The 22,566-nt window shown below is 38.0% G+C and overlaps 1 protein-coding gene across 1 annotated transcript in view; it reads left to right on the top strand.

Annotated features, from left to right (window-relative positions):
* Positions 1-22,566, top strand: part of CARMIL1 (capping protein regulator and myosin 1 linker 1) — a 199,280-nt gene that overhangs the window by 111,163 nt on the left and 65,551 nt on the right. The window contains exons 13-21 of the mRNA XM_082479631.1: positions 1,859-1,962; positions 3,919-3,996; positions 4,112-4,188; positions 5,121-5,225; positions 9,994-10,063; positions 14,334-14,415; positions 15,760-15,859; positions 15,947-16,001; positions 21,586-21,758. Of these exons, the coding sequence (XP_082335757.1) occupies positions 1,859-1,962; positions 3,919-3,996; positions 4,112-4,188; positions 5,121-5,225; positions 9,994-10,063; positions 14,334-14,415; positions 15,760-15,859; positions 15,947-16,001; positions 21,586-21,758 (844 nt within the window). The remainder of the gene's footprint in view (positions 1-1,858; positions 1,963-3,918; positions 3,997-4,111; positions 4,189-5,120; positions 5,226-9,993; positions 10,064-14,333; positions 14,416-15,759; positions 15,860-15,946; positions 16,002-21,585; positions 21,759-22,566) is intronic.

The raw sequence follows: 22,566 nt of genomic DNA, 5'->3' as shown, positions 1-22,566 counted from the left end.
AGATTGAGAAGTGAAGTTCAGGTGGTAACTTCCCAGCTGATCTTTCTTCAAATATTGTATCTCAAAGTTCCTGAGAGCTATTAACAGTCTGAGCCTCCTGAGAGCAGTAAAAGAGCATGAAAGATTGTCTGCAAATGAAAGTGAGATTACTGTTAGAGTATAGCATGCAGTAGGTGAAGTTCAAACAAAAGTTTATTGATTTGAAGATTCTGATTAAATGGAAAATTCTAGTATACTCATTCAAAGTTAGGGCTTGCTTTTCTGAGCCCGAGCCAAAGGCTAATTAAAAAAATCCCTCATTCTCATTGTTTGCCTTCAGTGATAAGGCTGATTTTGAGCAGTTGGACAAGCAGCAATGTAACGGATTGTTTGACAGCTCCTCTTCTCCCCCAGACTCAGACACTGCTCCTGAATTCCCAGAATTGGTTATCAATAGTATATGCTGAGTTGTTGACAATATATTACATTTCATTTGTACTTTTTCCTCAAACCAGGACATCCTGTTGCTTATATATGCTGTTGAGAAGACTCACTAAAGTGAATCAGAGCTGTAAGCTCTAGTGGTTAAAGGGAGCTTTTAGATCTTTCAAATGAAACTTTGTAAATATTCATTTGCAGTTTACCTTTATAGATAGGTATAGATTGCATTCAACAATGCAACTTTAAGACAAAAGAAAAATCACGTGAACGAAAAGGTTTTGAGACTTGACAAAGATGTCACTGTGCTTTGATTCTTTTCAGTATCAAAAGCCTCCTGAAACCAAGAGCCACACTACCAACATGGGAGACTTTCTTAATATTTTGCAACGTGGAAAACTGAAGCACCTAAGTGGAGTATTTTGATCTCCAGTGGCTTGCTAGCTGCTTCCTCCATATTTTCACTGATAAATCCATTTCATAATAGATTTTAACTGAAGAGTGGACATGTTCCATCCATTGAATGCCAGTCCATTTTTCACTGACCAGCAGCTTTGAGAAATTGCAAAACATTGTGTAGTAGATCAAAATGCCTGACTGCTTTATAGCTTTGGCCAGGCACTTACAAAACACATGCATGTAAGAAACACACCCATGTAAGAAACATACTGCTTGAAAGGCAACAATAGCCATCTACAATAAATTAAAAACTTGGTAATAAGCTACAGAACCCTTAGGTGAAAGTTAGATTTGCTGGAAGTAGCCACGTTCTAATTTGTATTTGGAAAAGCTGAAGAATTTTAGAGGAAGAACTCTGACTGTTTTGTTCCTAATGTGAGCTTTTTAATTTTAATGTGAAAAATATGTATTTGTTCTGATCAAGAATTGAGAGTCTTTATGCATCTCTTGATATTTTAATTAACTATTTTTCTGAATTTACAGGCAAATATGTAATTGAAATATTTTTAATGTCTAGGCCTCATCAGTTGCTTTTGAAGTTCTGGCAATTATAATTGTTAATGTATTTGGTCTTCCACAGATACTCTTATCTAAATATTATTGTTTGCAGGAAGACACTGTCTTAACATTGTGGAGTAAATTCTGTTTTAAAAATCTGTTTCAAACTGGGATTGCACCGTTAAAGCCATTGCAGACTGCACAAAAACACTTCTTCCCCGGATCCAGGACCTATAAAACACTGTGGCTCCATCAGGGCATCTGATGGAGTGTGGTCCAGACAAATCCGGGCATGCTGTGGCAAGGAAGAGTCTCGTATCTGCCTGGTGGTCTGTCTTCCTACTCAGTCCAGTGGTGGTAACAGGAGGTCGTTAAACATTTATGTATATCTCTGTTCACTGAAATTGTGCACTTGCAGGATCTGAGCTAGTTTTGTCTAAAGTTGGCTGAGGTGACTACTAACATTATATATTTTTTTCGGCAGGGGTGAATAGCCTTTCTCAGTCACTGAGTGCCAACTCGCTGATCGCGAACACCCTCGTCTATCTTGACCTCTCAGGGAACGCCCTCCGTGGTGATGATCTCTCTGTAAGCACGTTCTTCTCTTTTGTGAGTTAATGACCTGATGTTTTAATTTATTGTTAAAAGAAGGGCAAAGCCGTTTTGTTTAGATCCTTTTTTGCCTTTATTTCAGTACAGTTCTAGTAGGGGTAGAAAATAACATTTTTGTCTTTATTCTTCCTTATGTAGTCAGAGAATTGATTTGCCCCATACAACTAAACAAATCCACATAATTTTAGTTCATGCTTTTAGTCCTTTGCTTCCACTGATAAATGAGAAAGCTACAAGTGTACCACGTGTTTCAGTGGGCTTACCATGCTCCCTGAGTTCTGTTTGAAAGTGACCAAAAGACAATTATAAAAACCCATGTTATTTTTAGTGATTAACTGTATTACAAATTTTTCATTGAAAGGTTGGAAACAGTTGATTTCTGTTGACTTGGAAAGACTCAATTAATTTCTGGTTTTCAATATTTTTGTTTGTATAAATAAATCTGTGCATTTCCTTGACACATGCTGTTGAAGGTTATGATTCTTTGAAGAATGTAATTATTACTTAAATTCCTTTCTTCAGTTTATCAATTGCCATAGAGGTGCAGCTCTAGTTTGTCCATAACAAAATCTACTTAGTTCTCAATTTGTTACATGTTCACTTTTTGACTGTTAACATCCGTATTTTTCTCTCACATCAAAAGTTGTGTGCATATAAGTGTCAGCTTTTGAATTCTTTAAGTATTGAGTATCTAAACTATGCAATGCTAGAGTCACCCAACCTTATCATTTAAAGTGCAGTCAGATACGACTGTGTTACTTTTTCACAAATCTTACTAGTTCAGATCCATCAGCACATTTAAAGAACCTGGCTTTTTCAGACATGAGGTGAAAGTTTCAGTAGGCCAAGAGGATTTAAAAGGTAACAAATACTTAAATGTAAATTAAGACACACAGTGAAATAATCTTAAAGAGGGAATAACATAGCAAATAATGTAAAAACAAAAAGTAAAATAAAATATACAACTTTGATAGAAAATGCTTAAGTCTGATGTCTACGTACAATATTTTAAGGGACCTAAATACAAAAAGTAGGGCTTTTCTCAGCCTGTCAGAGAGAGAGAGATGGTTCAAAGAAAAAGATTATTAATACTGGGATCTCTTAATCTCTGGAACAGTTTTCCAACAGGAGTACGGAAATCCTGTTATTTAGCATTTAAAATAAACTCCAGCAAAGCACAGGGATTTTTAAAGCAGGGACCTTTCGTGCACTGTAGGTATAGGGGCTAAATGACCTAATTTTTAGAAAGATGAATTTATTTTAGAAATGTTGAACATGCTCGGTTTGGCTGGATTTCATGTGGGGTTGAGGGTTTCACGTTTCTGTGAATTAGGCCATACTTCTATCTTTCTGTGTTGTTCTCTGAGACTAAAAAAAGCCCCAAATAAAACAGTGTATAGTAAGAGGTTTTACATACGCTAACATTTGCAGGACATATCCTATGCATTACTGGAGCCATCAATATTAAAATCTTGTTACCTGTTCTGTATTCTCCCTTAAACCTTTAATGCACTGCTGATATTAAGAAATAACTATGGGCTTCAGACGCAAATTAGTTGCTTCCCTCACACTTAAAGGGGCTGGCTTAAACTTACAAACCAATTAGCCTTTCTGAAACATAGCAGCAACCTGAGTGACATTCCAAGGTATTTCTAACTAAGTTAATTATCATTTGCTGTGAAAATTAATTGCAAGGAGTAATATTTGGTAGATGTAGTCTAAGCACCATTTTTTCCCACTATTGTTTTAAAAAATGATACCCTTCAAAAGTAAAATAGGTTGTATTGATTAAGTGAAGTTTCAGACACAACTCTTGCAGTGCAGCTTTATAATAAAAGCCTAAAATGTAATGAGAAGTAGCAATCCAGTAATCAGTGTCATAATACCAAAATTAATACGGATAATTCTTTTTTTTCTCTCCATTAATTATAGAGCCTGTACAATTTTTTGGCCCAGCCAAATGCCCTTGTTCACCTGGATTTATCCAACACGGAGTGTGCGCTAGATATGGTAAAGATGTTTTTTGTGGAGATTCAAATACGAGGGAAACATTACCCACCTTCTATCCCTAGGTACTTTTCTGCTTTAAAACAAAGTAAAATCAATCTTCTTTGTTTCAAATCAGGTGTGTGGAGCACTCCTTCGTGGATGTCTTCAGCATTTAGCTGTCCTTAGCCTCTCTAGGACTCTTTTTTCTCACAGGTACAGTTTAACTATAATTACTCTAAGCTCCTGCAATATTTTGTTATATATTTTTCTCACTCTCCTGTTGCACCTTTTTTTTTTAAGAAGAAATCGAAGACTTTATGAAAGTCTTAGAAGTCTTATTTTTCTGTGAAGTAGGTATTATTTATTCCAAGTAAAATATTTTCTTTCCCTTTCTGCTCTTTGCTAGATGGCTGTAAAATAAGCTACCTTGTCTAATATGTTTTTTGTGATACTGATGCAGTGGAAAGTCTTTATATATCTTTTGTCTCTAAGAGGCATAACATCAGGCTTTGAAGTCTGACTGACCTGATTCCTCTTTAAATTTGGTTTTTAAAGTTTGTATTTTTCATGATTTGGTGATGGTTACAAATGCTGCTTTTTCCTTTTTTGTTCTTTTCTGGGACGAAGTCCTTTTGAAATGCTTGGAGACTGAACATTGACTTTGTAGAATACTTGAATTGTAGGAAATATTAACATTAGCTTCCCTTTTCCTCAAATCAGTGTCTTGGGTCCATATCAGAGATGATACCTAGTTAGGGGTAAGCTACTCCACCATTGAGTAACTATTTCTAGTGGTGAAAACAGTTTCAGGGTTTTTGTAATGTCCTGTTTGATTTTCTACTCATAATATATAAGTACGTTCACTATTAACCAGACCTAAGTGGTAATTCTTTGTAGTTCACCAAACAGAAGCTACATAGTAATGTCTTCTGTGCAGTAGCACAATGCTGAGGATTGTTTGTTGAATCAACATTTTGATGACATTATATTTCTAAGCTAATTGAGATCCACTGATTACAGAGCTGTTGAAGGTAGAGCAAATTAAACATGTAAAAGATCATTACAATTCTGACGGCTTGCATTTACTATTTATTGGAATGAGGAATGTCTAGATGCTACTTCTTAATGAATTTGTTTACTTACAGAAAAGGAAAAGAAGTCCCTCCTTCCTTCAAACAGTTTTTCAGCAGCTCACTTGCTTTGATGCAGATTAATCTTTCGGGAACTAAACTCCCTCCTGAGCCTCTAAAGTAAGAATTTAATTTCATTTTCTCCTGTTGCCTAAAACCTAGTTTGCGTTGTTATTATGTGAGTGCCTCGTTTTAAAAATGAAGGGGGAAAGATTTTGCTTTTTTTCCCCATTGTACATTATTGATATTGCAAGAGTGAGTTTCATAATGATCACACATTCAAGAAATGTTGTTTCCATCACACAGTTGAGACTATTAACCATATTTTGTTCTGTGGGAATGTCACAGCTGTTTAGCTTCCATCAACATTTTTTTGTGATATATTTTTTACTTTGTGGCTTACAAACAAAAAAAACCATTTGCTTCACAGTAAAATGGGATTACGTACTTGTGTGAGTGCCATTCCTTTGAGGCTGCGGTATTGTAACAGCCATTGTGAAATTGAACCTGTTGCAATGCTTGGGAGGAGAGACGTATTGCACAGAGCTATGCCCTTCTTTTAGAGGGAGAGATGGTGGAAGCAGCTTCTGGGAATGCTAAGTGTTATGCATCTCTTTGCTCTATGTCACCCATCCTGGGGCTAACAGGTTCTGGTGATGTGGGTTGGGCACTTCCATTGTCCACCCAACACTGGAGAGAAACTCCTCTTACAGCCTAATGCAGGCTGAGGGAAATTGCGTAGCAGTGTGTCACCCCTCCTGTGATGTATGCAGTTTTGAACTGCGTTTAACTTTCCAGACATAAAATTTAAAGGTGTGTTTTTAAGTCAAGATAGGTCTAGATAGATAGATCTAATCTAGATGGGTCATTCTGTGATTCTGGCAGAATCCTTGTGTTTATTGGGCTGAATTAAAGAAAGGGCTCTTTCCAGAGTGTCAACTTGCTAGCTAATTTGCATTAAAACATACATAGCCCTATCTGTAGTAGATGCCCAGACATGTTCACTAACCATTGTGGGGAACACACCTCCAAAGTCCTAACCTGGACACAGATGTAAATATATATGTATACACGTTTATATTTGTGTGGTTGGGAGCCTGCCCCCGGAGGGAGAACAGGGAAGGGAAGTGGGCAGTACCTCAGCAAGGGAGTAGCTAATGAGTGGGAGTTGATGGCAAAATCAGAGATGTGGGATATAAAGAGTAGTTAGTGAGTACCGGATGTCTAGCTTTAGATAGAATCTAGGGGAAGCTAAGGGAGAGAAAAGTGACAAGTGTCGCACAGGAAAGAGTAGTGTACATTGTTTGGGGGTATTTTTTCTTAATGCAATTTGACATTGGAGAGGACAATACAATGTGATGCTTAAGTACCGATGGACTGGATTGAAATCAATATTCAACTGCAAAAGCCTATCATTTTAGCTCTGATCTTTCACTCTGTTCTGTGTGATGCTCTCAGTTGCTGTCTTGCTTGCTTAGACTTTGCTAAGATTAGGAAGGTATGGTTCTAATGTGTTTTCAAACAGAAAGCGATTATTGAGAAACACATTGGTTGATTCTGATGAATTTAGGACTATTGATTCTGTGGTGGAGGGCAGCAGGGAGCTATGCTTAATGAAGCAAGAAGAACAGAGGATGTATGTGACTAATACACAAGACAGTCTTATCAGTGCTACAGGAAAAAAAGAATGCTGTGAGACATTGAATATATCTACACGGATTAGGAAAGGTGAGAAGCTGCAAACACTAAGGTTCATATTTAGCTCTTGTCCTTGACATGTTTAGTATCTCCTGGGGTGTCAGGAGTTTTGGCAGGTGAGTGGTCTAAAATTGTCTGTGCTCACGGAAGATGTTGTATTAATTTATCCCAAATACTTGTGACCCCTTGATCTGCCAGCTGTGGAGCAAATGAGATCTTCCTAGTCCTTTTCAGCCAAAGTGATCTGTATTAGCAAAAACCTACTCTGATAATAAAGTTTAAGCTAATCTGGCTCAATTTGAGTGAATTGGGTTAGAGGGAGTTACTTGCACGACTGCTGTGGGTGGAATTAAAGAGGCAGTGATGGGTAGCATAGGATGAGCTGAGAGCAGTAACCTCTTTCACCAGCGCAGGTAGCTCCAGAAAGGACCATCTGTCCAAAGTCCAGCTGGACACAGAGGTCCAGAGTGTCCATGGCACTCTCAGCTGGCTGGCATTTTGGCATGGGCTTCTTTTGTTTTGTTCTGATGGCAGTATTCACCTCTGCCTAGGAGGTAAGACAGAACTTTTAATATTTTTTGGTAGATTCCTTCATGTGCTTTTTCTCTGACTTGAGTTTTTTCTTCAGTCTGAGCTCAGTGTATTTCACAACAGTACAGAGAACTATGATCTGCAGCACACCTTGCTTTCCCTCTCACCCTGTGTGGCTTGACTTACACACTTGAAAAGCATCCTGTGGAAGTTAATCTGGTGTTAAAAGGACTGAGGATGTGCTATATCCTGGGACAGCTGCTTAGCCTTTTGGTCTTAACTGTAAGAAATTTCAAAACTTCTACAGAACAATCAGGATCATAGGATTTGTTGAAGACAAGATGGAAACACCTTTTTTTAGACAGACTTATTTGTCATTGCCAAGATTGCAGCAGGACATGAGAGATGATTCCTAGAAGGAAAAATAAAAATGACAGTGTATGATAATAGTACTTCTCTGGCATCTTTGAACAGTGCATGTCAAAAAGCTTTTGACAATTGGGCCTTGGAACTGTCCTATGACAAAGAAGTTGTTGTTCCTGGTTTGTGTCCATGAACCAGAGGTCACAGAGTTCGATGTGTGACTCAAGATCAAGCCTGCCTACAGAAAAGTACATGGACAAAATGCAATTACCTAAGACCTTGAGTGCCAAATTCCCCTGATTAATTGTTATTTGATTTATTTTTTATCAACTACCTTTAGATCAACAGTTGTGGTATGTTTAATCACATATGCTAACTCAGTGAGTTTTAAGATTATTGGTTAATTGGTGCACTCAGGGAAGGAGATGAACTTGCTTGCACAGTGATGGAGGTGTAATAAAGCCAGACCTTTCAGGGAGGAGGTTTGCAAATGAAGATGTACTGCAGAGGTGGGTGGGGAAATGGTGCTTTTAGTTCTTGTACATAGTTAATGTAGTTAATGTTCCATCACAGCTTGCTCTTCCCCCTCCCCCCCCTTTTTTTTAACTGTGAAGCAGTTTATACTCTCTTTTCCTTGTTTAAGTGTATGTTGGCATTTTTGTTCATTTACAGACATTGCCAAAAGTTGTATTTTGATCTGTCAGTGCTATAACAAGACAAGTTTCTGATACACTTCTCATGCAAATGCTTAATTACAAGGCCATTTCTTGCATTCTGTATACACCACAGTTGACAAGACCTTTCCATGTATTGCCATGTGTGTGATTTAAACATAGGGGCTAAGTATAATGATAATACATCTGCCTTCAGTGCCTTTGAACGCTGGTGATTTGTCATGACAAAGAATTGAGAAATCATGAGATTTTCTTAGGATGAGTTTATAGGAAAGAGGTTAGGAAAAAAAACAACCCTTTTTTCTTCCTGTGAAGAGAGTACATTTGAAGCAGCACTGTGTCTCTTTTTCTATCTGCATTTTTTATGGTTGCACTGTATTTTTTAGGTTAACCCAAAATGTTTAGGAAGTTCTTTGCAAGGTTATCATCAGCCAGACCAACTTTGAATAAAAGTAAGCTTGAGAAGGAAATATAGACAAGCATCGTCTAAAAATTTGTAAAAATTGTTGCAAAGCTTTCACATTTTTCAAAGTCTGCATATTAAGAGCTTAAGAAGTAAATAAGCACAAGGTATTAGCCTTTGTTAACAGCAAAAATCTGATTAACATTTGTACCTGCAGGGCAGATATAAATAGGGTTTAAATGAAAAACCTTCCTGGGGCGCACACATTTTAAATGTGGCTTTTACACACTACTTGCATAACAAGTGTATAGGCAAATGGCTCAGCAAAATTGATGTTTTTTATCTCCATGCATCAGTAGTTTGGATTCTGTTAGCTTGCTTTTGGCTGAAATGAAGTTTGGGGAGGAAGTCCTTCTGTTTCTCTGTTCAATTACTAATTCAAAGCAGCATCTATTCTAAAGATACTAGAAGGGTATACACAGATTGTGTTTGTTCCTTTTTGAAGACACATGCAGTTGTGCTTTCTGATTTGACAGTATTAATACAAATGTGATATTAACACTAACTTTTGTGTGTGGAAACAAACTTCCGTAAGGATTTATAGGTGGATTTATGAAAATGGTAATCAGTCGTTGCTTCACGTTTCTGCCATTCTGCCTAAAGACAAAGGATACCATGGTGTGGGAGTATCATTTTGAAATCTGTAAATATTTATTGGGTTGCAGAAGTGGGGAATTGTGTGATACTTGAACACAATCCAGCGTTTGAGTGTTACAGGCACTGTGCCTGGCTCAAATGGCTGGCTGCACTGCATCTTGTATATATTAAAAGCCCCATTTTTTTCCTGAATTTTTTGAAAATCGGAGAGTTAGTATGGCCGTACAACAGAACGCTCATTTTGAAATCATTTGATACTCTTTGAAAGCAAATGTTGAAGAAAATTAATCTCTGATGAATGTTATTAAGTGCTGATGTAGCATTAGCTTTATGGTTTCTTTATTAGCTTTGTATCCCTGCAGTTTTTGAAGTTGGAGTGTTCTAAGTGTGGCAGGTTTGTTCTGCCATTGTCATTTAAGAAATAACTGCTCAGCTGGTGTGCTTTTGGTTTGAAATGGTTCTTCACATTATAGGTGTATTAACCTGTGATTGCTTAGATGATGATGATGTAAAGCTGGCTCTTTTTTTTTTTTTAAATGGTTCTAAAATTGATCTTTTTCAGAGCGCTTTTATTAGGCCTGGCTTGCAATCACAATCTGAAGGAGGTGTCTTTAGATCTCAGTAGCTGTGAGGTAAGGAATATTCATCAGGATGTGTTCAAAAGATGCAATGATGTGGAATTAGAGTTCCTGTGAAATCCACTCGGCGAGATGTTCTTTGTCTGTAGCCAAAAGTTATGGGAAAGGTAGAACTCAGAGAAGCAGTTATGGTAAAAATCAGCTGCTGTGTGTTACAGCATCATCCTAAATAATGAGCACAGAGGTTCAAAGCACCTGCAGCACCTGATTGGCAAAACTCCTTGCAGTGTAGCTGTTCTAGATACTGAGCCAGCATGCCCTTTGCTGCTTGGCAGCTTCTTCTCTCTGGTGCTGTGATTACACAGGACCCTGCAGGAGGTCTTTCCAAGGTGCCCAAATTTGAATGGGTCACAGGAAGCTGTGTGCCCTGAAGGCATGTCTTTGGTTTGATTGTCTTCCTTTAAAACCAGAGACATGCTTCCTCTTCTGCAGGTTCGCTTTATAACCTTGGGAGAAATTCTGCTTTCCTAATCAATTAATCAATTCAGGCCAATAGGGAACTTTGGTAAAAGTTGACCGAAGCATAACATTGATTTAAGAGACGCTGTGCAGATGGCTTAAAATATCTCAAGAATAAATAAAACCAATTGTGGCAGCTTGATTTGCTTTTTCTTGTTCCCTCTTGCTTCTCTGTGCTTTGCTGTGCACTTTCTCAGGGTAGTCCATACTCTTGCAGGATGATACCTGCACAGCTACAACTTACAACAAAACATCAGCCAAGATGCTGGGAAGCCAGTGAGGCAGAGTTACACAGAGAACTGTGTGGACTTTTGCCAAAACCAACACGAACCAGCTTTGGCTCAGGCCTTCTGTACCTGAGCAGCCACCCTTTCCTTTTTAAGGGGCAAAGAAAACATCTTACTTGTTAGGCAGGTCTTTCCAAGTCCATCACCTGAGTATTAACTATTCTGGAAGTGCCTTCAAATGCAATGGTTTCCCTTTAAGTAGAAAACATGACATTTCATGAACATGTTGAGGTGCAGTAATCCTTGCTGTAGGTTCGTGGTCGATTGCTTTTGGAGCGTGCACAGATTTACTTATGAAGAAAAAAACAAATCATTGTGAATGCATTTCTAGTTTGTTTTGCTATTTTATACTTTAAAAAAAATGGTATTACTTTGAAGAGCATTACATGTAAATTCCAAGTAGAAAAGCTTTCAAGTCAAGTACATACGCTTCTGACTTCTGAGTAGGGAGATCAGACGGATGATAATTTTTCTTTCAGGGGGAGGAAGGAAAAGGGAGGAGTAATTAAAGTAACAAAAATGAAGTCCTGTAATCATAACCTTAAAAGAATAAATCAATAAAACACAAACATAAGTAATGAGAGTATAAATTAGCAAGTAAATCAATGAGGGCTGACAAGTGAAAACATAAGCCTTTTATTAAATAACCCCAGGATGGGATATGGAGGAGCATTCAAGGGGCGATTAGCAGTATTGGACACCAAACCACAAGTGGTCATGGGTGACTCGCATGACAGAAAGGAAGGAATTGTCCCTGACTCACAGTGTTGCGTTCCCATAGCTGGTACCTCCAAACTGACAGCACTTCCTTAGATCCTTCCCTTGACATTTTTTCACATCACTGAGCTTTATTCATTCTCATGTGCTTTGGAAAGAAGAAATTATGCTTCCACCAGCAGGGGAGTTGATGTGCCAGGAGCCGGGAGTACTCTCAGTGGGCTCAACACCCCAGGGTCCTGCTCCATCTCTCCCTGACCCACTGTGAGCTGGGCAGGTAATCTGCACCCAAAAACAGAGCCGTGGGAAGCTTGGATCTGGTGACCTGCACTACTCCTAGTTCCTGCAAGCACACGCTGTTAGGCGGTTACTAAACTGATGCTTCAGCTTTGCCCTCCTCTTTCCTACATCAGGCAAGCTGTACACAACTATGGAAGGATAAATCTCTCTATTCCTTCCCTCTCTCACCACTTTTCATTTGCTTCCATAATTTTCTGATATATTAACTCCAAGCTTAATCATTTTATATTGCTTGTTTGTTTGTTTTTTTTTATTATTATTATTTTTACTATGAAAACTACATTTTTATTTCTACCTGCTCAGCACTGATGTATTTCACTCTTTTCCCTTCTGCTTCCCTTAGCTTGGTCACTGTGTAAGTACCCTCCATGCTTTACCTTAATTGTTAAATCAGTAAGCAGCTTTGTTTTCCCTTCCCATATTGGTACCTCATAGCTTTGAACACGCTTGGCATTTTTAATTGTTAAAGGGTTGTACTTCTTTTTCTGAATAAGAGTTTGTATTTGTAGTCTCAGAAGTATGTCATATAGGTGATGTTGCAGAGGTGGGTTTTTTTTTCAATATCACAGTCCACATTGACGAATAGCCCTCTGCTTCTTTATATATATATTATTTTAATAGAGTCACAATAGATTTTGGTCCTAAAAATCAAGTTATTATAACCCTCATATTAAATAGATATCACCATTTGTACACATGAAATGTTTGTGTTTAAGATTTTGAATATAGAGTTATCAGTACAAGATTGAAAACTGCTCCTGAAAAATTGTCCGCATCAACTCTCAAAGTATATATAGCATAAGCATTTGGATTCTATTGGGAGTATAATTTTAGTGTATAGAACTCTTACCATACCAACAACCAATCCAAGCCTGTGTATAATCTGCCAGTTCCATAGATTCTGCAATCTGAGGGAGCAGCACAGAGCAAAACTGAATTATTTTGCTATTCATAGAGCAAATACTACAAATGCTCTTACAAAAATAAAGTTGAGTTAAAATTGCAGCACTCCTGGCCCAAATACAGACTTTAATCTGACCACTTCTTGAGAGGATAGGGCGAAGGATAGGTAGGCTTTGTTTTATGCAGAACAGGAAAGGTGCCTTATGTTCTGCGTCTCTTACACTTCCAGATACGACTTATGATTTACATGTTGTCTTTGACCACCATTGTTCTTTAAGTGTTCAGGCCAAGATGTTGAGCTGCTTGTTAACCAATCAAATATCTCAAACTTCCTAAAAAGTGCCAAATAAAGTCTTTATTGAAAAATACTTCTGAAGGCATTTGTGGTTCTTTAATAATAGCATCGATAAAAGAGACTAATCACAGAAATATCAGCAGGTTGATTCAGGATATTTAGCCAAGTTAGTCAACTAAGTAAAATATTGCTCATTTTTATGCACAGGAGGTGAAAAGGCTATTTCATGTTTGAAAAAGCTTTCCGTTTTTTTGAAGCAAGAAAGGTGAAAACAGAAAATGCAAAACCAGAATTTTTGTAGAACTTCTCCCCTCTTTTGCTTAAGTCTTTCTCTGGGAGATGTTCATAAGTGAAAGGCACTTTATATGGTTTGCAGAGCTGCAAGAAATAAGAAAATGCTTGTGGTTCTTTGGGAAAAACAACCCTGTTGTTTAATTCAGTAGCATTAGTAAATAAGTGTGTAAGTTTTAATAATTTTGATTCTTAATGTTGATGTTTTCCCCAAGGCCATTTAATTGTTTTTCAATTAAATCCTGACATTTCTTTTATATTCTTTTCATATTTCAGATTAATAATATCATAATTGATACTTTCCAGCTAGGCATTTTTGTTATTGTTGCTGTTTTTCTCTTTTATGCCTATTTTTAAATTAAGAATAAGGTAAATTACTGATTTCTGTTGTTTATGGTCTTTTTGTGGCTATTTTACAGTTGGATTATTTAAATTTTCTTTTCAGTGACAGGGAAACCTAATTTCATCGATATCTATTTCTTATTTATTTGCTACTCATCTTTGATCTAGGCACCATAGCATTTTGTTAAGAGCTGAAAGAAGATGCTTACTATAAGCCTTGACTGTAGTGGAATTCAAGGGTGACAGAGTTGCATGCTTCTAGGCTGGGCTATGTCGATTTTTTTTTTTTTTTTCTCACTGGATGTTGGAAATGTCCTGGCCCTTTCATGTAGAGAACCCACCCCAAAGTCCTGCAGTCACTGCCTGGCACAAGTGCTAAAGGATTTGTTTTGTCTGCACCATTTAAATCTTTCCCCGATTTAGATCCTGAGCAGTAGTTTTAAGATAAAGGAGAGAGAGTCCCTTTTTTTCATTTATATGCAAATAGCGAGAGTGAAGGATGACAATAGTCAGATTCTGCATAGGCTCTCATATTGATGTCCGTAACTTCTTTTGCTGTTGTTTTTGCTGCTGGTAGTGCCTTCCGTATTCACAAAGCTCCTACCACTGTTTTCTGTGTGATCTTGAAACCATAACTAGTTTGCAAAAATGGATGATGTTTTGTCTCTAGTTAAGATCGGGAGGTGCACAAGTCTTGGAAGGATGCATAGCAGAAATACACAATATCACCAGCCTAGATATTTCAGACAATGGTAAGTACACAGAACAGGAATGGAGGGTCACGCAAGTCCAGAATCTGAGAAACACTTTCTCTTTCAGCTCACAGTGTAATCAAGGATGGTCACTCTTGCTTTATGATTATTGGCCATATTGGTTGTGGAAATGTCTCAGACCAAAAACTCTTATTGCTATAAGGTATATAAGAAATGTTTGTAGACTAACTGTACCCTCAGAAGTTTATGCTGTTAGAGATAAATATAACACAGCAGAATAAATTGATAGTAGCAAGTGTCATATTAGATCTAGAGGAAAGTGGGTTTAAGTACAAGAGGATGAGAAGCTAAATGACAAATGAAAGTATTGAAAAAAGAAAGGGAAGACTAGATACAGAATGAAGCTGAGGTTGTAATACTGAAGAAGCAACAGAGGGAAATTTGGAGCAAACAGTGAACCAGCTTCAGGTCAGAGAAGGCCTGTTTGAGTCTTTGGAAAAGTCTTGGACTATTTCTGCTTTGGAGGCTCTGTGCTGGGAATACCAGCTGGCTTCTCATCTTGAAAACTCATATTGTAGACCTGTGAAATGGAAGAATTCACCTGCTGTGTTTGTCCCTCTGACAGCCAAATGCAGAAGTATTTCAGAAAGAGATTCCTAGTACAGTTGAATGCCCAAGAAAGGTGAGATGGATTGGCAAGTGGAAAGCTTTGGGAGCTCCTGACTCAGTCCAATTATGTAAACAGATTGATTGTTATAAATAAAGATAGATATTTTGCAGCGAAACTATCCTGCAGATCTGGATCCGAAGTCATTGTAATCCAACTAGTGGATTCTTCAAATACACCACTAGTTTGGGAATACAATACTACAGCAAGTTATTTTTCTTACTCAGGGGCAGAATAAAATTTATCTTGTTTTTCAGGTCATTTTATTCATAGCCTGTTGCGTTTGCCATTTTGCACTTGAAGGCTTTGAGACCTTGTTGGTACACAGCTCTACTAAGACTAAATAGTAATTAACGTGGTCTCAAAATTCTCAAAAGAACTTCAGGCTCTGCCTGACCATTCAAAGAGCTACCCTTGGGTGATTGGACTACAGATAAGGGACTGTGTTTCTCTTCTGTGTTTCTGAGAAGTGGCTTCAATGGCTGATTAGATGGGGATTTAAAGGGCTCAATTTAGAGAAAACATTTATTCTCATAGAAAAACAGGCAGTAAAGAGGAACAGATTTAAAAATAGAAGAATTGAAATTTTTCTAGAGCTCTTGGAAATTAGCACACTGATATAGTTACTTGAATAAATACAGCATTAATAATTGGACCCTGTCTGGGTCTTTTGTGAAAATGTGTTTTAATTCTTAATCTAATCTGATTCTTTACAGGCCTAGAATCTGACCTCTCAACCCTTGTAGTCTGGCTTAGTAAAAACCGATCGATAAGACACTTGGCATTAGGCAAAAACTTTAACAACATGAAATCCAAGTAAGGCTTTTATTTCTTTTTAATAACAAGAGAATGGATGAGGAGAAGCTGCTGATTTCATCGTCTTCCTAACTTTTCTTCCCTCAGAAATCTCACTCCAGTACTTGATAATTTAGTTCAGATGATTCAAGACGAGGATTCAGTGAGTATCTTTCTGCCTACTATCATCATGTGTATTTGTACCCTCACTGACTATTTCTGATAATTTTCTTCATGGTGTTAATTTGCTGCATAAGATTTGATCATGATCCTGCATAGGTACATCCAACTTTTTGGGTTTTATTTTTTCAAATAATAATTTGGATTATGTGTAGCATGTAGGTAAATGTTTCCTAGGGTAGTCTTAGGGTCTGTGCTTGTTGAAAAATACTGATTCTGAACAGCTGGATGTGTTTAACCTAGTTGATTTAGGTCTAAACTATACAGCCCTGGAGGCAAAAATTTTCAAAACTTCTGTGTCCTGACAGGAGATTACAATGATAGTGTTCTCTAGGTGGTGATACTCCTTCAACAGATCAACAGATTTTTATTTTTCATTTTTTTAATTAATATAATACACTTTTTCCTGATAGCTGTTCTTGGGTATTAGCACTTTTTTTTTTTTTTTGCTTGACAAAATGCAAAATCACTGCAGCGATCTCCTGGAACTCAAAAGATGCAAATAAACTGTTCACTATGCTCTTCTTTACTTCTCCTAGTATATTAATCACAGGAGCAATTTCATAAAACCCTTTCAGAGTCCCTTGCTGGAATCCTTGCCAACTTCCTTCATTTCCACCCTCTCTCCCGATTCTGAAAGACTTCTGTGGTTGGGTTTGTGTTCTTGCCTTACGTGGCACCCTTGTTTTGTCTACAAGGGAATTTCAAGATGCTCTGTTACTCTCATGCTTGTCAGTTTTTATTCATCTATTCGTACTCCTTTCTCCTTCATTGCCCATACAAGTAACAAGCAAGCTTGGCTTTCCTCATTCTCCAGAAGTAGCCGACTGTAGACTTCAGTTGTCTAAACGCCTGCTATTCCTGTTGTCTTTATTGTCTCACCTCCAAGTTCATGGTCTCCACACTAGCTGCTTTCTTATTTTCTCCTTCCATCTGTGTCTGTCCCATCACCCTGCAATTCAGTGGAGCAGTTTTTACCAGGGTTTCCGATGTCTCCTTCCATACAAGGTCATTAGACCCATATTCTGTGTTCATCTTTTCTTACTTCTTAGTTGTATTTTAAGTGATTCGTTAAACTAGTCCTCTCCCCTCTCTGTGCCCTCTTAATTGGGATTAGTGGTGCTGTTTTTCTCTTGATTCTTTGCCTACATCCTCACTTTATTCTTTAAAACATGGAATGTCAGTGTGACACAGTGAAGTGCTGCATACGGATGTCAGAGCTGATTCTAATTGAGTTAGTATCTGTAATGAAAGCTAAGTCCTTGTTTGCACAAGTCGGATGGAGCATCGTGCTAAGAAGTTTATTGGTAGATCTCTGTATTACTACTTGTACCAAACTAGCCTTTTTGGTTTGCAGTGTGTGACCACCTCCTTCTTCTCTGTCTCTAAAGGGAATGGTTCAGGGCTGTCTTCCCCTTCTCTCCTTTTCCTGTTGATACTGTACTGAGGGGTGGTATCATTTCGTCAGATATCACCTGCTGCTTCTGTTTGTACATTTGTCTCTGTCCTGCCCTGTATCTCATGCTTCATCTTTCACAGCTATCCTGAAAACTGTTGTGTCAAACCAGATTAATCACAAGCAAATGTAATTTAGTACGTTTTTTCCCAATTTCCTTCATCCCTTTGCTCTGTTGCAGGTGAACATTTCTTCCCACTCAGACCATATCCTAAAACACCTCTTCAACACCTTTATGCATCCTTTCAGTATCCAAACCATCTTCTCAAACATGCTGTTGGGGTTTTTTTCTTCTATTTATATGACTATCCTGTTCATATTATCTGTTTGCAAGGATAAAAATTCCAATTTTCACCTTATTGTCTCCATTAAGTATTACAACTTTCTGTTTATCTTTCCTGGCTTCTGTTTTTGAAGCTTCCAGGACAGAGAAAATGTAGCTGCTAAATTTTGGATGTATCATTCTCACAGATCTCCCTCCCTTGCATCATCAGCTTCAACTTCTTGTGCGCATTTTCTTTTCAGCTCCTAGGCAATGTCGGCCATCACTCCACTCTCTGCCTTTGCCACAATCCAGTGGTCAGTTGTGCTCCTGTAATTCTTACTCACCGTGTCTTTCCTGAGCTAGCCTACAGGACACTCTGTGGTCCCATCCTGTTTTCAAACAGTGTTACAATGAAATAAGCCACCAAAAAGTTATTTTATTTAGGTACTTAAAATAACTGTCTCTCCTTCAAGTCATATATTAACCTTTGGGATACAGCATGTGATCCTGTTGGTGTTAACCTGTCTCTTCTCTCCCCATGTTCTTTTCTCTTGTTAATCCTCTTCAGTGAAGGAATCTCGTTTGTTTCTGATTCATCGGGTGCTGAAGCATCTCCTAGCAGCTAAAGAGTTGAGGACATAAACTCTGTAGTACTATGGGAAAAGCGTGTTTTGCAGATAGCTAGATGGTTCTCACTCTACCTTGAGATAGTACAATGCTTAGAAAATGATTTTAAGGTTCTAGTTATTTTGGTTTGATTATGAATCTTAATAGGGGTAGTCCTTGTTCTGCCATTGCTATGCATTTACTGCCACCAGGCATTAAAAAGTAAGGGTGGAATTGGAGAGCCCAGGGTATCATGTTGCCCAGAGCATACTGCTTGATCAGTATTGCCTGCAGGCTGGTACAGTTTGGGGACCGTGCATTATCTGCATGGAAAGCTGAAGCAAGAGGCTTTAATCTAAAATAGTCATCTGCCAAATGCTTCTTCATGTATTTACACACACACTTTAAATAGATCTGTTGCTGTGTTAATATGAGTCGTGAGTAAAACGATTTAAACGATCAATAGCTTGGGTTTACGACTGTAGAAATACAGCTAGATGCAAATGTAATTCTACGCAATTTAAAAGCAGTAGTAGTAACCTAAACAGCAAAAATTCCCAGGTGTTTAATATAAACAAGAATGTAACGTTTGGATTTGTTTTTTGGTTTTGTTTTGTTTTGTTTTTTTCTCTTTTTAAGTAGATGCTGTACTGTGCAGGCTACAATAACGTATTATTATTATTATTGCAAGAAGTGTCTGAAGCTATATGCTTACTGTGCCATTTCTTTTTTCTTGCAAAGATAGATGTTACACTGCAGGTACAGTGTACCATTACTCAAAGCAGTAGTCAGTCCTGCATAGGTGCAGAGGATTACTACAGCACTGAATTGTCTTTAGTTCTTAGTTCAGTGTTCGTTGCAGAATTGGCCTTTAGAGGGTTTTTACAGCATTTTTGTTTGTAGGAGAGCAAATTTAGCTTGATTTAATTTTTAAGTGTTTTCCAGCAGGAGTATGACAAAATCAATGAATACAATCATAAAATTTCTAATTCTATTCTTTAGTTTAGGAATTCCTCTTCCTCAATAAGATTGTGTTAAGACATCTTCACTGTGTTGGCAAAGTATCTGTTTTCTGCATCAGGGACACTGAAGTGCTTGTCAGACTTCTGTTTTCTCAATATCCAGCTAAAACCATTAAGTTGTTGAAAGTGAATGTTTGTAGGCTATGTAGACTGTTGCCCCTGTTTGTGGGGGAAGTGGTTTTGATGGTATTTTTTGTTTGTTGTTGTTTGGTTGGGTTTTTTTAATGTAATGGTCAGATAATGTAATGAATATTTAGCAGCCCGTACGTTTAATCCTACAGAGTTACGTTCTGATTCTAGTTTGCATTCAGCGCACAAAGTGAGTCCAGAGGTTTTTGCTTCTTGCTCATTGAGTAAACGATAAGGGTAGCTGTGCAAGAAAACTAGCAGTTCGTCCTCTTCAAAGACACTGCTGATATAACAGGTGCTTTACTGCACTATAGGCGTCTTTTGTATGTGGTAATAATGATGTACAGGTGCCAGTCCTTGCAGAGCACAGTGCAGAAGCGTTTTCAATCATGTCCTGTTTTGTCAGAGGCGAGAAATCCTTTCCTGGGAGGATATTTGAGGCTTAGAAAATTTGGTATCGGGGAGGGAGTACTTCCAGCTGTTGCTTGAACGACGCTTTCTAAAGTGACACCTGAGAAACAGAAGAAACTTCACTTCCACAAGCTTATTGGTGATTTCTGTCCGAGTGCTGCGTGATGCTGCTCGATGCTGCTCTTCTGTGAAACTGTCACAGGAAGTCACCTCAAACATGTGCCAAGAGCTCTAAATGCCATTCGAATGCAGTGCTAATATTCTTTAGGGTATATAATGTAATAAAATGGGGAAACACAGACAGATTAAGGGCATTAACATAGTAATGTAATAACTTCCATTTAAAATAAAACCAGCATGTTGCTTGTGTTACTGTTAGACTTTTTAATTATAAACCTGCTGTGCCTCCAAATTTTTATGCATTTCCTCATTTATAAGTGCATTTCTTATTGTTGCAAGCTTTTTGGTTATCCCTGTAATCCACTGGTGTCTGGAGGCTAGGCTCCCAATGTGTAGCAGGTACCATGCAAGCATCTCGGACCCTGGAAGGTGGGCACAGTTCAATTGGTTTATTTATATTAATCTAAGCTTTATGCATCTAATGTAGGTGACATGGTTCATCCTTATGAGATGTTGATTTTCCCATAATAGCAATTTGGAGATTTTAGGTTCCTAAAATTCATCCTCCAATACATGTCTAAGTGGGTGTATAATGGCACTCTGTATAAACTCATGCCTCGAGCAAGGGAAATGTTTTGTGGAGTACTTGTACATCAGCAAAGGCAAATTACAATTTTAGCAGCTGTAATACCTCTGCAAGGCATGGTGATTGATAGACTGTGGTTCTTGCTCCTGCTGTTATGTGTTGGGACACTGAGAATGGAAGGAATGAAGGCATTTTTCTTAAGGCTTAAGAGTGTGACTTGCAGGAGCCCAATAAAGTAGTTTCATCTTAACAAAGTGTATATATATTAAAAAAAAAAAAGTTACATAAAGATATTGCAATCACAGGTGTCAGAACACCACTGTCAATAATATCCATTGGTTTGCTCATTTTAACAGGTAGTCTTCTTACTGTTTTTAATTTCAGACCTGCTACAGTTTTGTCTCTTTCCTTCCAAATGTCCATGCCCTTAGTTGAAGGAACAGATATACAAAATCACTCCCAAGGTTGAAGTAACAATAATAAAACAGTTTAAAGGAATTGGTTTTGTACTAACAATGTCTCAGATCCTAATTTGCCCTTGGATAAAGCTCTCAGTCTGAGAGAGAGGAGAGGCGTGATAGATATTTTTATTTCTCGCGGACAGTGAAGCATGCTGGTTAAGCAAAACCCACTGAAATCTAGAGATTGTCTTGTGAAGCTGGTTGTTGCTAATTTGCCTCTTTTCAGGTTCCCGCTGTATTCTGTAGTTACTAGGACACAGGACATTGGAGGCGCTGTCACTTAAATTTTTTTTTTCAGGATGTTGCAACTTTATCTGTATGTGTATATGACACCTGTGGTGTTAGTTGTTGACTGCCAATTTACCATGTGTTCTGCAGCAAACAGAAATAACTCTTTGATGCTTAGTCCTGTCTCCAAGAGTTTGGGGAACTCTTAACTTCTTTTGGTTGATGTTTGAGGAATGAGTGCATTATCACTTGCTGTTATCAGTGCCTTTTCTGTGCTCCCCAGCCTCTGCAGTCATTGTCCCTCGCAGATTCCAAGCTGAAGACTGAGGTCACCATCATTATTAATGCCTTGGGCAGCAATACTTCTCTTACGAAAGTGGATATTAGTGGAAATGCCATGGGAGATATGGGAGCAAAGATGCTGGCAAAAGCCCTACAGATAAACACCAAGCTCAGGTAAGGGAAATGTATTTGCGGTAAAAGATAGAATGGCTTAATAATACTGAACTTGTTGGCTTATTTTCAAGCTGTTTTTCTTCAGAACCCTTCTAGGTACCGCCACTTTATACTGTCTCCATTTGGAAAGACTCTAATCCTTTTTTCTTAAAAAAATAACCCAACAAACAAACCACAAAAAAAAAACCCAACCAAGAGAAGGAAATTGTATCTGCAAAAACATTTCTATAACTGAAACTGGAGAAAATTACATTTTCTAAATTTAAACAGAAAGGCCATGTTGGAACAAGAGAGCTCTAAATTTCTTAGTATCATAGCAAAAAAAAAAAAAAATTACCTTGTTACAGAGCTCTGGATGTTATCTAATCCAATGTCCTTCTCAAAGCAGAGCCAACTTTAAAGCTATCTGAGATTGCTCAGGGCCCTGTTCAGACAGGTTTTGAAGATCTCCAAGTACAGGGATGCTGCAGTGTGTCTGGGAGCCCTGTTCCAGTGCTTAGCCACCCTTTTCTGTTCTGCTCTCTCTTTTCTACTGGAGGCCTTCCCAGCAGAGAAAATTCTGGTACTTGAGTCGGAGACTAAAGGAAATTATTCTTTGTCTTCTGGAGTATCAATTTGTAGAAGAACTAAGATCATGTGGAATTCAGAATGAGTAGCAGCACGACCCATCCCTCCTTCCCCTCTCCCCTGCCTACAGTGCTGATGGACCTTGGCATCTCTTCTCTGCAACTTTATCTGCCCGACAACTTCACTGCTTTTCCCGACAGCTTCACTGCTTTTTTGCACATGTCTGGCACTGATAGCTTGA

The sequence above is a fragment of the Vanellus vanellus genome, assembly GCF_965231255.1.
Source record: "Vanellus vanellus genome assembly, chromosome: 2".
In the NCBI taxonomy this organism is placed as follows: domain Eukaryota; kingdom Metazoa; phylum Chordata; class Aves; order Charadriiformes; family Charadriidae; genus Vanellus; species Vanellus vanellus.
This window is presented reverse-complemented; position numbering and strand designations above follow the sequence as displayed.